The sequence below is a fragment of the Panthera tigris genome, chromosome C2 (genome assembly GCF_018350195.1).
Source record: "Panthera tigris isolate Pti1 chromosome C2, P.tigris_Pti1_mat1.1, whole genome shotgun sequence".
Taxonomy (NCBI): domain Eukaryota; kingdom Metazoa; phylum Chordata; class Mammalia; order Carnivora; family Felidae; genus Panthera; species Panthera tigris.
The window spans coordinates 70,110,770-70,123,272 of NC_056668.1; the positions used below are offsets into that span (position 1 = coordinate 70,110,770).

A 12,503-nucleotide genomic window follows, 5' to 3' on the forward strand; every position below is an offset into this window, starting at 1 on the left:
CCACTTGTCCAAGATACTAAGTTTATAGTGGATTCCTTCACATAGATAGACCAGAGGGTTGAAGAAACATCTGCTGTGACCTTCCCAGGACACATGATGCCCCTTTCTCCTGGAAATTTGTTCTGATATTACGAATTCTCAGTATCCATAATATTTCCACTTAGTTACCCATTCAAGCATAGCAACCCAATTGAGTTTTATACAACAGTGTCTATAATATGTACAGGTTTAATTATGAATAGGAAATAGAAAATAAAAATTTACAGTGATTGAGAAAGGGTCAGAAAATGGGATAGGAAAAGTAATACTGTATAATCAGAATATCCTATTATCCTACCAGTTTTAATGACAGGGTTTTTCCTTTATTAGTTGAAATACAAAGAAGGCATAGGGGATCCCAGGAAAATAACACTATATATCAGAAAATTCAACGTGCTCCACCATAAGGATTTCCATCACACATTTAATTTCTTCTGTACAATTTTTATAAATGTGTTTTTCTTTTCAAAATCGTCAGATTTCCAGATTAAATTCAGCACTACACAGTATGCCCTTGAAGTAAAATGAGGTTACCTGCTTTATTTGGATACCAAGTTCCCTTCCAGACAGCATTAAAATAAAGACAAGACTACACAGATAAAATCCAGTATAATTCAAATCCAACAATGAAAAATTCCCCCCATATTGTTGCAAAATTCATTCTACTGAAATGCTTTGCTACAATAATAAAAAGCATACATTACATATAAAAGATACCAGTGTACTAAAAAGTGACAGAAGTGGACTAGCAAATCCTTCAAAGCACATTATATAAATGACTAGCATTTAAAAACATTTCTCCTATAAAATGTAGGTCATATACATTTATAAATTGGCGGTTTTATTTCTAAAGCAGTGATGTGTGTGTTCAAATAGTTAGCTGTTCTGTACAGTATAATATCTACTCAATTCAAACTACAATAGGTTTGTCTTTCTTTGTATTGAAGTTGAATAAATTCATCTGTTCAGCTGAGAAATCAAGCTTGAAAAATACATATCTAAAAATCAAAGTAGAAAGTTTAGAATTACTGAAATGTAGCTATGAAATATGAAGAGAACTATGTCACAATGGAGCTGAAGTCACCTCAAAACTTATGGGCTTGAATCTAAAACAGAAACAAATATTAAATCCAAAGCAAACCACAAAGTTAGGTAGCAGTACAGAAGCAGGAAAAAAAACAAAAAACAAACAAAAAAAAAACCACACCCCCTTCCTTCAGTGTGATGGGCACTAAGTTTTGCGGTCTTCCTCCATCTTGCAGAAGAGTGGTAAGGCCATTCAATGCTTAGTGAAAGTGAGTACAGATGAAGTCAGATTTAGCCTGTCTCCCCTGCAACTTCAATTATGCTGTGTAAACAGTGTTATGTTCCAGTAGGAGGAACAATGGAATTTACTTATAAAAACTGATTAAAGATAATCATTATTAAATGAAATAAGGAGAATAACTCTGAAATGTTTTTAGAACTTTCCTGATGCTACTTGTACAGTTAGCACTGCTATGTATTATTGCTTACGTACAGTACAACATCATATGCCTTCTAACATAAAGCAGTACTGTGATTTGTTTGTACATATTTACAGATTCTTAAAAACAAGCTGTAAAAACATTACATACTTTCAGACAATACAAATTAGCACATTGGTACTCACTTCAAAACAAATGGAATGCATAACATTAATAAACATCATAAAGGAAGACTCACATAAAAGTCCTTGATTGTCAAGACACGTTTATATATAAACTCTAACTGTGCAGAATTAAAGATTCAATCATAGGTACATCCTTATTTGATGAACCGTATTTACAGCATGGTATTGCATAAAAAAATAAAATAATGTTTACAGGGTTTTACTTTTTTATCCATTGGATTAAAGAAAGCAACAAACACAACAAGAAATGTTTGTCTGCTTTAGTTTGTTTCCTACCAACGTTTAAGTGAAAAAAGGAAACATGGTTTTATTTGCAGAATATAGCAAAACAACTGGAAAATTATTTCCCTGAAATAAAGCAATTTGAAACGGAAAAAGTTTAAATTAAATTGCAGTGTCAAAAAGTTTCTCATTGATTATAATAGTGCTTCTTCAAGTAATTATACTGTGAAAAAACAAGTTCTAGTTTAAGATGTTCTATGTCTAAGAAATGTGGTACTACAGTAATGCCTACTTTTAAAGTTTCCCGGCTTTTTTTTTTTTTTAAACAGCCCTTTAAAAACCCAAATTGATAAAATGAAAGAAGTGGCAAAAGATCTAACCTAGCTGGCACTTTGCAAGTTTCTCTCCCCTGTGGTAATGAAAGCCTACCCTGAGCACAAGACCTCTTTTGCCTGTCAGAAAGGGAAAATTACCCGACCACTGACAGTCCTCAGCCAGAGCTAAAAGGATGGATTTGTATGGTATCAAACAGAAAATCTGCAAGTACATCCAAAAGATTTAAGAGCCACTCAAATATTCTGAACCAAATGAATATGTGTACAATAAGAAGTCAAAAAAAAAAAAAAAAAAAAAAGCTTTACAAGATGTTCAACAGAGATTACCTCATCTAACCTGATCTGCTTCCAATCTTCAAACAGGAGAGTAGGTCCTAAGTGCAAAAGCATACCTCCCTTACATTGACCAAAAGTTTAATGGTATAAGAGCATGTTTTAATGGAACACTTTGCTAACTGAAATGAAAAACACAAATTGCAGAAGGATTATCTCATATCCTCAATATTCTGATCTACAGCAGCACATAAAGGCTACTTACTTTTTACTATTAATGCCCAGATACAAATTAAGTAACTTTCTAAAGCAAAGTGGGGAAACCCAAACTGTTGAGATGTTTATCCTATGATGATAATACAAGGTAATTCTGGTAGGCATTTAGAATTTCACAGTAAGAGAGCCACAACTACTATACTTAAATGGTACGTCAATAACTTATGTCAAAGTATCAAATGCTTACAATGTGGTAGAAAAGTCTGCCATTATGTATATTTAAAGAAAGGTGCCAAAGACAGGAATGCAACACCTGAAATTTTGCTTGCGTAACTACCATTTTCAAAGGCCTGCCTTCCTTGGCTTACCCTAACTGCTCAGCAGTAGAGTCACACTCTAAAAAAACTGTGCTGGTGATATTAAAACAAACAAAAACTGTATACTATACCAGGACTGAACAAGCTGTTGAAGAACAAAATTTTTGACCAGGCTCAAAAAAAGAAAAAGAAAAAAGGAAAAAGGAAAAAGGAAAAAGGAAAGAGAAAGAGAGAAAGAGAGAAAGAGAGAGAAAGAGAAAGAGAAAGAAAAAGAGAAAGAAAAAAAGAAAAAGAGAAAGAGGAAAAGAAAAAGAAAAAGAAAAAGAAGCAGAAAAAGAAAAAGAAAAAGAAAAAGAAAAAGAAAAAAGAGAAAGAAATCAACTCAGGAAATAAATGCCTATTATCAAATAACAGTATGAGAAAAATATAAACACCTATATAGCGTGAGCACAGTTCCATTTTTCACATCTCACCTGAATAGAGCCTTCTTGCAATTGCATGATGTATAACACAACACACACTATTCTTCAAAGTCAGTAATGGCAGAACTTAAACATCTACCTCAGAGAAGTCTAAAATTCTTGAAAAGTTTGGCAGCAAAGAAAGCTGTCAAATAGGAAAATTAATATTTCAAGCAAAGCTTAATAACCAACGTACAGAGGAAACCACATTAAACATAATTTATATTCATTGTCATAAAACACCAAAATATTCAAAATAAATGTAAAAGATGTTAAGGGTTGATATTTTCTTTGTTCCCTTTATGAGAACAGTCTTGGGATAACATTAAATAAAAGAAACAATAATTTAAATGTGTAACATTCTATACTGAAACAAAGACTGCAGATCTATAGGGCCAATATAAAAGTTAAAGTGGAAATTAGCAACTATAAAGTTTCACCTTCCAAGAATATTAATTTTAGAGTATCACTGGTGCTACATCAGTATGTGCATTGTGACAAACATGGTGGAAATTAAAATAAGCAAAAAAGTTGGAACAAATTAAAGAGGATAATAAAATCAATAGAAGTAATGTTATTTTCCAAAAATTAAAACTGTCCAATGTGTAACTCAAACCATCATTCTTTAGAAAAGTATACATATGTGTATATATAAAAGCACTATTTATGGTACCATGCTGTATTATTTTAAGACAAAGTATATATATATATATATATATATTAAAAAAAAAAAACATTCGTGGTATAAGGATAAAGTCTGTAGTTTATTTAGATTTTGAAATGCAACAAAAAGTTTCCGATCACTCATCTAGCTGAAAAAGAAATTGTAGTTACTAGAATTAGTAAACACTTTTGGTTTGTAAAATTGTAATGAGCAGTGTTCATTAAAAAGTAATTCAAGATAAAATAAGCAATTAAAATGCCCATTTCTTTAGTTTCTCTGGATACTGTTTAATTATCCAATCTATCAAGATTCTAGAAAGAGAAGGATTAAACCAGGTTTTACAGTTCCAAAGATATCCAATTTCCTTTTATTGCCAAAAATTAAAATTGTCAATTATGAGATGATTATGACACAACCATATCAAACCTAAAAATCTAATTTTTTTTTTTACTTTGAGAAATCAAAAATACCAAATAGATTCTAAGTGCTCTATGTTAACTGAAGTGTATATGTAAAGTAAAATACAATTAAGCTTTAAAACGTGGAATATACATTTTGTGTAAGCATTATGTTCTTGGGAATGTAATCTACAGAATATCTTTTTACTAAAACTTCAAAACCTTGATACCTGCACATGAAAAATCATAAAAAATATCTAAGTACAACTGTACAAAGAAACTGACACCAATATGCATACTTCCATTGAGAAGTGAATGCTTCAACAGTTACGTATTTTGGTAAAAGTTTTGAAAGTATGCATATTTTAAAAGTAATTAGGCTTTTAAATAGTGGAGTCTTAGACTATCAGATTTTTATTACTTTCTTTTCTCAAAAAAAAAAACATGTCAATATAATGCAAAATGAAAATCAAGGGTATATGGCATATCATTCTTTTTAAACGGTGGTTTCTTGGTTTCTTTTTTTCCTCCTATAGGACACACTAATTTATTTAAGCCATAATCTCTTGACATTTAAACTCTGAAGTTCACTCTGTCTGTAAAGTATACTCAGATTCCCTGCTGAAGTGCAATGACTATGCTGAAAAACTTAGAAACAGTATGAGTAAATTTCACACAATTACTAATCTCCTAAGAATGTACAATGTTATCAATTAGGAAACAATTGTGCGAAAGTCTTTTTTTTTTTCCTTTTAAACTCGGTGTAGGTGGAATAGCAAGTTTCTGTTCTAAAACAAGTAATGCATTGCTTCTATAAAGGTGACAACATGTAAGGCAGTTCAAAGAATGCTGACTAACCAAACAAAATGCAGTTATTGGATTATCTTGCTATTCATATCAGCTTAACTTGTTATAACGCATTGCTCTTAAATCTGTACAGCACTCCATTTACACAGAGTAACCCCACTCTTGATTAATCTGTTCTAAAGTGCCAGTATTATTTACACTTTTTTTTAGCCAAAGGTCTGGCCAGTTGTAGCATCAGGTGAAGATGTCATCCCAGCTCTATTATCATTTACATTCACCAAGGGAAATTCTGGAAATTCAGCACTTGTCCCTGGTCCCCGAAGGTTCACCTGTCCATTGGCAGTGCTAAACTGAGTAGCTATTCCAGCTCTTGATCCATGATATGGAGCGCGGAAGGGCTGTTCAAAGGAGCTCATTTGGTAAGCTTGGTGGACAGGCTGAGCCTCAGCTTTTTTCTGAGAAGTCACTTGATCCAAAAAGTCCTGTGTTGATGTGGCAGAAGCATGGTTTGTCTCATCACCTGAAAAGGGAAATGAGTGCTGTGAATCACCAACTATTAGTCCAAAGTGGGACTTATCTGGAGTTGTTCTTAGTGGAGAATTCATTCCTGATCGAAAGCTATTGATGGGCATGGCTGCATAGACTTGCTTGTCTATGGAAGAGAATGCTGGCTGATTTGGAAGGGTCTGGTTATCAGTCACAAAGTTAAGGCTCGGGCTATTCAAATAGGCATCATTTTGGCTAGTTCTGTCCAAAGCCTGCTGCAGAAACTTTGAGTATTCCTGCAACATGTTGGCTTTATCTGATGAGGATGCTTGGGAGCTTGATCCAACATTCTCTGCCTGGGTGACCTCAGGTACTTCTGAAGAATTTATTGATATGCTAGAAGTCACCTCAGTGTCTGCAACACTGAATGATATCTCATGCTGTCCATTAGCTTTATGAGAGTAATGATCCAAGAGAGTCTGCAGTACCTCATCTGGAATAACATTTTTGTCATGGTTACTCTTAATCTCCACATTCAGTGCCTGTGAATCTAATATGGATGCCGTAGTACTTTCATCAATGACACTTGCCACAGCTGCTTGTGTTACAGAAGGCTGAGAAGCTATGGTGCCCACATTCAGCGCATACTCCCTACTATTGTTACTTGCTGCTTGAAGGTATCGTTTCTTCTTCAAAAACTGCATGGCATCATCATAATTAGTACTACTGTGCACAGGTTTACTGGGCCCCTCCTGCAAATTATCGACCTGATCAATATCAGCATTGCCCTCTGAGTCCAGTAAAGCTTGTTTATCCACAAGTTCAAAAGCATACTTTGACACTTTGCTCTCTTCATATGTGGATAAGGGAGAAATTGTTTGATTCTGCTCCAATGGCTGCTTCAGACTTCTCTTACTATTAATTTTTTTGAGAACCAACTTAGGTGGATGTATTTCTCCTGATGCATCTTCTAAATGTGATCCCCCAACTGAAGAATGTGGCATTTCAACAGCATACTCTGCTACCATATACTCATCTTTTACTTTAGTACTTGAAGAATAAAGGGGCAGGTAATCATTTTTGTCTTTCTTCAGGTCAGATTTGTCCAAAGCACTTTCTTTGTCCATCCCAGATGATTTTTTCTCAGTTTTCTGCCTTTTCTTTTTTGGCAGTGAGTTATCTTTTGGTGATGTAGAAAAGCCAGAATCTTCCTCAGATGTCAGAAGGCCACCTTTGATGGCACATCTGTTTAGCTTTTTGTCATGATTTTCATGGCACATACGTTTATGTTTCAATACACGATCTGTTCTGGAAAAATACTGTCAAATTCAGATTTCAGCAGTGAGTTTTTGTTTTAGTTTGTGTTTTTCGTCAAGCAAGAAAAGAAAAGAAAAAAGTAATTAATATAAAAATAGACAGAAGCAGAATAATATAAGCAAATCCAAATGAATTTGTTGAGTCGTTTGCCAATTATAATCTAATCAACAGCAGTTGGGAGGTTCTTCAAACAGTTCTAGTAGTGACATTTTCTAATTTACTAGAATGATTTTATAATTTAATTTAGGATAGAAGAATTTCAATGTCCATCATACCTCAGCAAAATGGTTAAAAAAACAAACATTTTAAACCACCCCTTACCTGTAAACAGTATTCACACTGGTAAGGTTTTTCTCCACTATGAGTTCTCTTATGCCTTTCCATGTGATATTTTTGTATGAATCTCATACCACATTCATCACAGCGAAATGGTTTTTCACCTAGCACATGATATAGAAAGTTTAAAACAAAACAAGTGTTATGACAAAAACTCTACCCCTATATTAAATATATCTTCCAATTTAATTTGTAAAAAATATTTTGCTTTGGGGTGCCTGGGTGGTTCAGTTCATCCGGCTCTTGATTTCAGCTCAGGTCATAATCTGTTTGTGAGATGGAGCCCTGAGTCAGGCTCTGCGCTGACAGCATGGAGCCTGCTTGGGATCCTCTCCTCCCTCTCTGCCCCTCCCCAGCATGCGTGCTTGTGCATACTCTTCCTCTCTCTCTCAAAATAAATAAACAAACATTAAAGAATATTGTGCTTTATAAAAATAAAAGATTGGCATGTGCCATTGGGAAGAAAAGACTGAAAGCAGGCATACTCAATTTCCCTGCCTTTCTATTATGTGTGTACATAACACACTCTCTGTGGAGACAAACAGTACCAGGAACTTACAGCAAGATGGACATGGTTTTAGTAAGAGTGGTTGAAGCGTTTAATCTTTTTTATTCAATCATACAAAATACTATTTTAGAAAATTTTTTGAAAAAAGAAAATGTTACCCATACATAGTCCAACACAATACTTGCATACACCTTTTCAATTCTTCATTTCTTTTCAACAAATATTTGTGGTTAAATGAAATCTGAATCCTAGGAAATAGTCTTAAAAATCTAATTCATTAAAACATAAAAAGTACTTAAATTACAGACTAAATTTCAAAAGGTTTGTTTATAACTGATCACTTTTCTCAACTCAAACCAGAATTTCTCAGGCCCTTTTTTTGGCGGGGAATGAATCAAACCAAGTACTGGTCACCAGACACATAACCCCGGCTTCCACCCCCTCCATTTTATGTTTTAAAGTGTCATAAGGACTTTTTGGCTGTAAGGAACCATTACTATGGAGATCTAAAATAGTTTTTACTGATAAAACCACAGTAAACAGAAGGGTGTGATAATAAGTTACCTTGAATAGTATGTTTTTGGGAAGCAACTGTTTCTATCTTTCATACATTTGACAAAATCTTATGGAATACTTGCTCTCTAACCCATAACCTGCTGCAGGTGATTAAAAGTGTAAGATTCATTACTTGTCTTCAAAGAGCTTGGGAAAACAAGACGCACACATTAGACAGACAACTAACTAATAAAACTATGTCCAGCTCCAGTTTACTTTTACAACGTTTTATCGCACTACCTTTCTTCTTAAAACTTTTCCTCCAGCCAAATCAAAATACCTACCATCTTGTGCTTTTCTACCTCTGCTACAATTCACACTGCTCCTTTACTCAAGAATGCCTACCCCTGTGTGTTCAGGCGCTACATTCCCTTCAAGTTCCAACCCAAATCTTCTGAGATCCTTTGCCCTATTCTTTCAAGGAAAAGTATCTTGATCTTCTTTAAATTTCCATAGAACTAACTTCATCTGTGGCTCTCCTATGGCACTCATTAATTCATCTCTAATTATTTTGTACATCTCTATTCTACAAGATCACATTTAAGGGCAGAATCTGAGCCTAAATTATCTTTATGTAGCTCAAAATATTTTGTGCACTTAAGTGTCAAATGAATGGCATAAATGATTATTATAGTGGATTACTAGTGGGAAAAATGTTACTGAGCTGGTATGATTTGGAAAAGCTTCTTGCCGGTGTTAGAATTTAAAGTGAATAGCACTTAAAGAGACTGTGTATGTAATTAAAGCCAAAGAAAGAAAATGTAGTGGGAAACAACAGAGAAACTAAGGGTTTAGTTACTATAAAAGGTCTAGGAGAAATGGTGCCTAGGAGAATATTAATTTAATTTGGTGACAAGTAAATTATTTGAAACTTTCAAGAATGCAACTTCTGTAATTGCTATGGAGTTACCAAATTTTAGGGCCGAAGGGACCTTGTGGTAGCTTTCAAACTGTGCCACTGGGGGCTCCACAGAGACCCCCAAAGGCTGATGTTGTTGTGGCAAATGGCTCTAAGAGTGCCACCCAGATTTCAGGACAGAATAGTTCCACTTCTATGTAATAGGGTTTTGAGCACGGACTTCAACGGTTCAGAGGCTAGATTAAGATTAACACAACTAATCAAGACCAATTCATTTATTCCACAAAACAAAGAAATAATCGAAGCTGGGAGAGAGGATAACTTATTAAGAAAATTTGGAAGTGAAAGAAATGAGGAAAAGGAGATGAGAAGTAATAATTAGGAGGCAATCTATTTAAGAGCAAGTAGTGTTAGAGACTGAAATTAATTTATTTGAAGGCAGAAGGGAAAGAGCCAGTGAAGGAGAGAAATGGAATACTGAACTAAGATTAAAATGAAATATTATCATTAATAATCAAAAGAACAAGATCTCAGAGGACTTAAGACGAAAAGGGAAGGAGAGTGCAGATTATATTTTAGAATAAAAGAAAAAAACAGTTGCATGTTTTGACACAGAGAATGTAGATGATAGAGTTTATTGAGCTCACAAGTGAAAGTCACTTCTCAAAAGTGAGAAAGGATAAAAGAGAAAATCAGTGGACTGATAAGAATTCATTTAATGCTGCACGATATTCATGGACTGGCAGACTTAATACTGTTTAAGACGGTTAATACTCTCCAAGTAGATCTACAAATTCAAAGCAGAAATTGAGAACCTGATCCTAACATTCATTTGGAAATGCAAGGGATCCAGAATAGCCAAAACAATCTTGAAAAAGAAAAACTAAGTAGGGAGACTCACACTTCCTAATTTCAAAACCTACTACAAAGCTACAGTAATAAGATAGTGTGGTAATGGCATAAGGATAGACATAGATCAAGGAATAGAATTGAGAATCCAGAAATAGATCTTTACATTTATGGTCAACTGATTCTCAACATAGGTGCCAATACACTTCAACGGGGAAAAAATCGTTTTGTTTTTTTTTTTTCAACAATGATGCTGGACCAATTTGACACTCACATAAAGAATAGAGTTGGACCCCTACCTCGCATCATATACAAAACTAAACTCAAAATAGATCATAGGCCTAAATGTGAGAATGAAAACTATAAAACACTCAGAGGAAAACATAGAAATATCATGACCTTGAATTAGGTAATAATTTCTTAGATATGACACCAAAAGTCCAATCAACTAAACAAAAAATACAATGAACTTCATAAAAAATGTTTAATTCTTCAAAAAACACTATCAAGAAGGTAAAAAGAAAAAAAGGTATAGCTCCTGTGGGAAACAGTCTAGCAACCCCTCAAAATGTTAAACACAGACAATTCTACTCTATGTACATACCCAAAGAAATAGAAAACAACGACTCACTCAGATGCTTGTACCCCAATGCTCACAGAAACAGTATTAAGAACAGCCAAAAGATGGAAACAACCCAAGTGTCCATCAGCAGATGAATGGATTAGCAGTATGTGATATATACATACCATGATATATTATTCAGCCATAAGAAGAAATGAAATTCTGATACATGCTACAACATGGGTGAACCTTGAAGAAATTATGCTAAATGAAAGAAGCCAGACACAAAAAAGACAAGTATTGAATGATTCCACATAGATGAGGTTATCTAGAATAGGCAAATTCACAGAGACAAAAGTAGAATAGAGATTACCAAGGCCTGGGATAGGGAGGAAAGGAGAGTTGTACTGCTTAATGGTTAGAGGTTTTCATTTGGTCACATAATATTTTAAATGTACTTCATGCCACTAAATTGTATGCTTAAAAATGATTAAAATGCTCAACTTCATGTTGTGTTGTTTTTTTTTTTTAAGTGAAAAGATAACTTCTGGAATGGGGTAAAATATTTGTAAATTATGTACCGGATAAGGGATATGCATCCAGTATATGAAATGAACACTTACAACTCAACAGTTAAAAAGACAATCTAAGAATAGGCAATAGATCTGAATAGACAGTTCTCCAAAGATATGCAAACAGTCAATAAGTACTTGAAAAGATGCTCATCATTGTTCATTAGGATAATGCAAATCAAGACCACAATGATATACTTCACACCCAATAGGAAAGTTAAAATAAAAAAGACAATCACAAATGTTAGCATGGATGTAGAGAATCTGCCCATATTTTCAAGACATATTTGTAGTTTCATCTTTTACATTAAATCTGATATATCTGGGGTTCATCCTGAGGTCCAGATGACTATCTAGTTTTCCCAACACCATTTACTGAAAAGTTCCACTTTTTTTGATCACTTCTTTAATCAAAATCATATACTAGTAAGTTCCATGGGTCTATTTCTAAACCTTCTATTCTGTTCCATTGGTCTAACTGTTCATAAGCCAGAAAGAAAATGTTTTATGACTTTATAATACATTTTATCATCTGGTAGGGCTAATCCCCCTCATTGCTGTTCTGGTTTATCCACTTTCCATATTACTTCAAAATTATCTTGTCTAGTAACTGCAGTAGGAAAGGGAGAGCTGCCTGAAATGTTTACGTTAACTTATTAAAATATTGGTATCCCTGGGCAGCTGGGTGGCTCAGTTGGTTAGATGTATGACTTCAGCTCAGGTCATGATCTCTCAGTGAGTTTGAGCCCCGAGTCTGGCTCAGTGCTGACAGCTTGGAGCTTGGAGCCTGCTTCAGATTCTGTGTCTCCCTCGCTCTCTGCCCCTCCCCCACTTGCACTCTGTCTCCCTCGCTCTCTCAAAAATAAACGTTAAAAAAAATTTTTTTCTAATTGGTATCTTTTATGATGTTGACCTTTCTTACCACTAAATAAATAAATAAATAAATAACCAACCAACCCGGGGCGGGGGGGTGGGGTGGGGTGGGGGGGGACAGGGAAGGGGAAATATGTCCTTCCATTTCATCAAGTTTTGTTTTGTGTCAACAGTGTTTTAGTGATTTCTTCATATGGGATATC

The 12,503-nt window shown here is 34.4% G+C and overlaps 1 protein-coding gene across 11 annotated transcripts in view; it reads right to left on the bottom strand.

The window, feature by feature from the left end:
- Window positions 1–4,259: 4,259 nt before the first annotated feature.
- Window positions 4,260–12,503, bottom strand: part of ZNF148 (zinc finger protein 148) — a 163,675-nt gene continuing 155,431 nt past the window's right edge. For all 11 annotated transcript variants that reach the window (XM_042998893.1, XM_042998894.1, XM_042998896.1 and 8 more), the window contains 2 exons: window positions 7,508–7,626; window positions 4,260–7,188 (listed from right to left, as the gene is read on the bottom strand). In XM_042998893.1, the coding sequence (XP_042854827.1) occupies window positions 5,590–7,188; window positions 7,508–7,626 (1,718 nt within the window). In that variant the 3' untranslated portion in view covers window positions 4,260–5,589. The remainder of the gene's footprint in view (window positions 7,189–7,507; window positions 7,627–12,503) is intronic.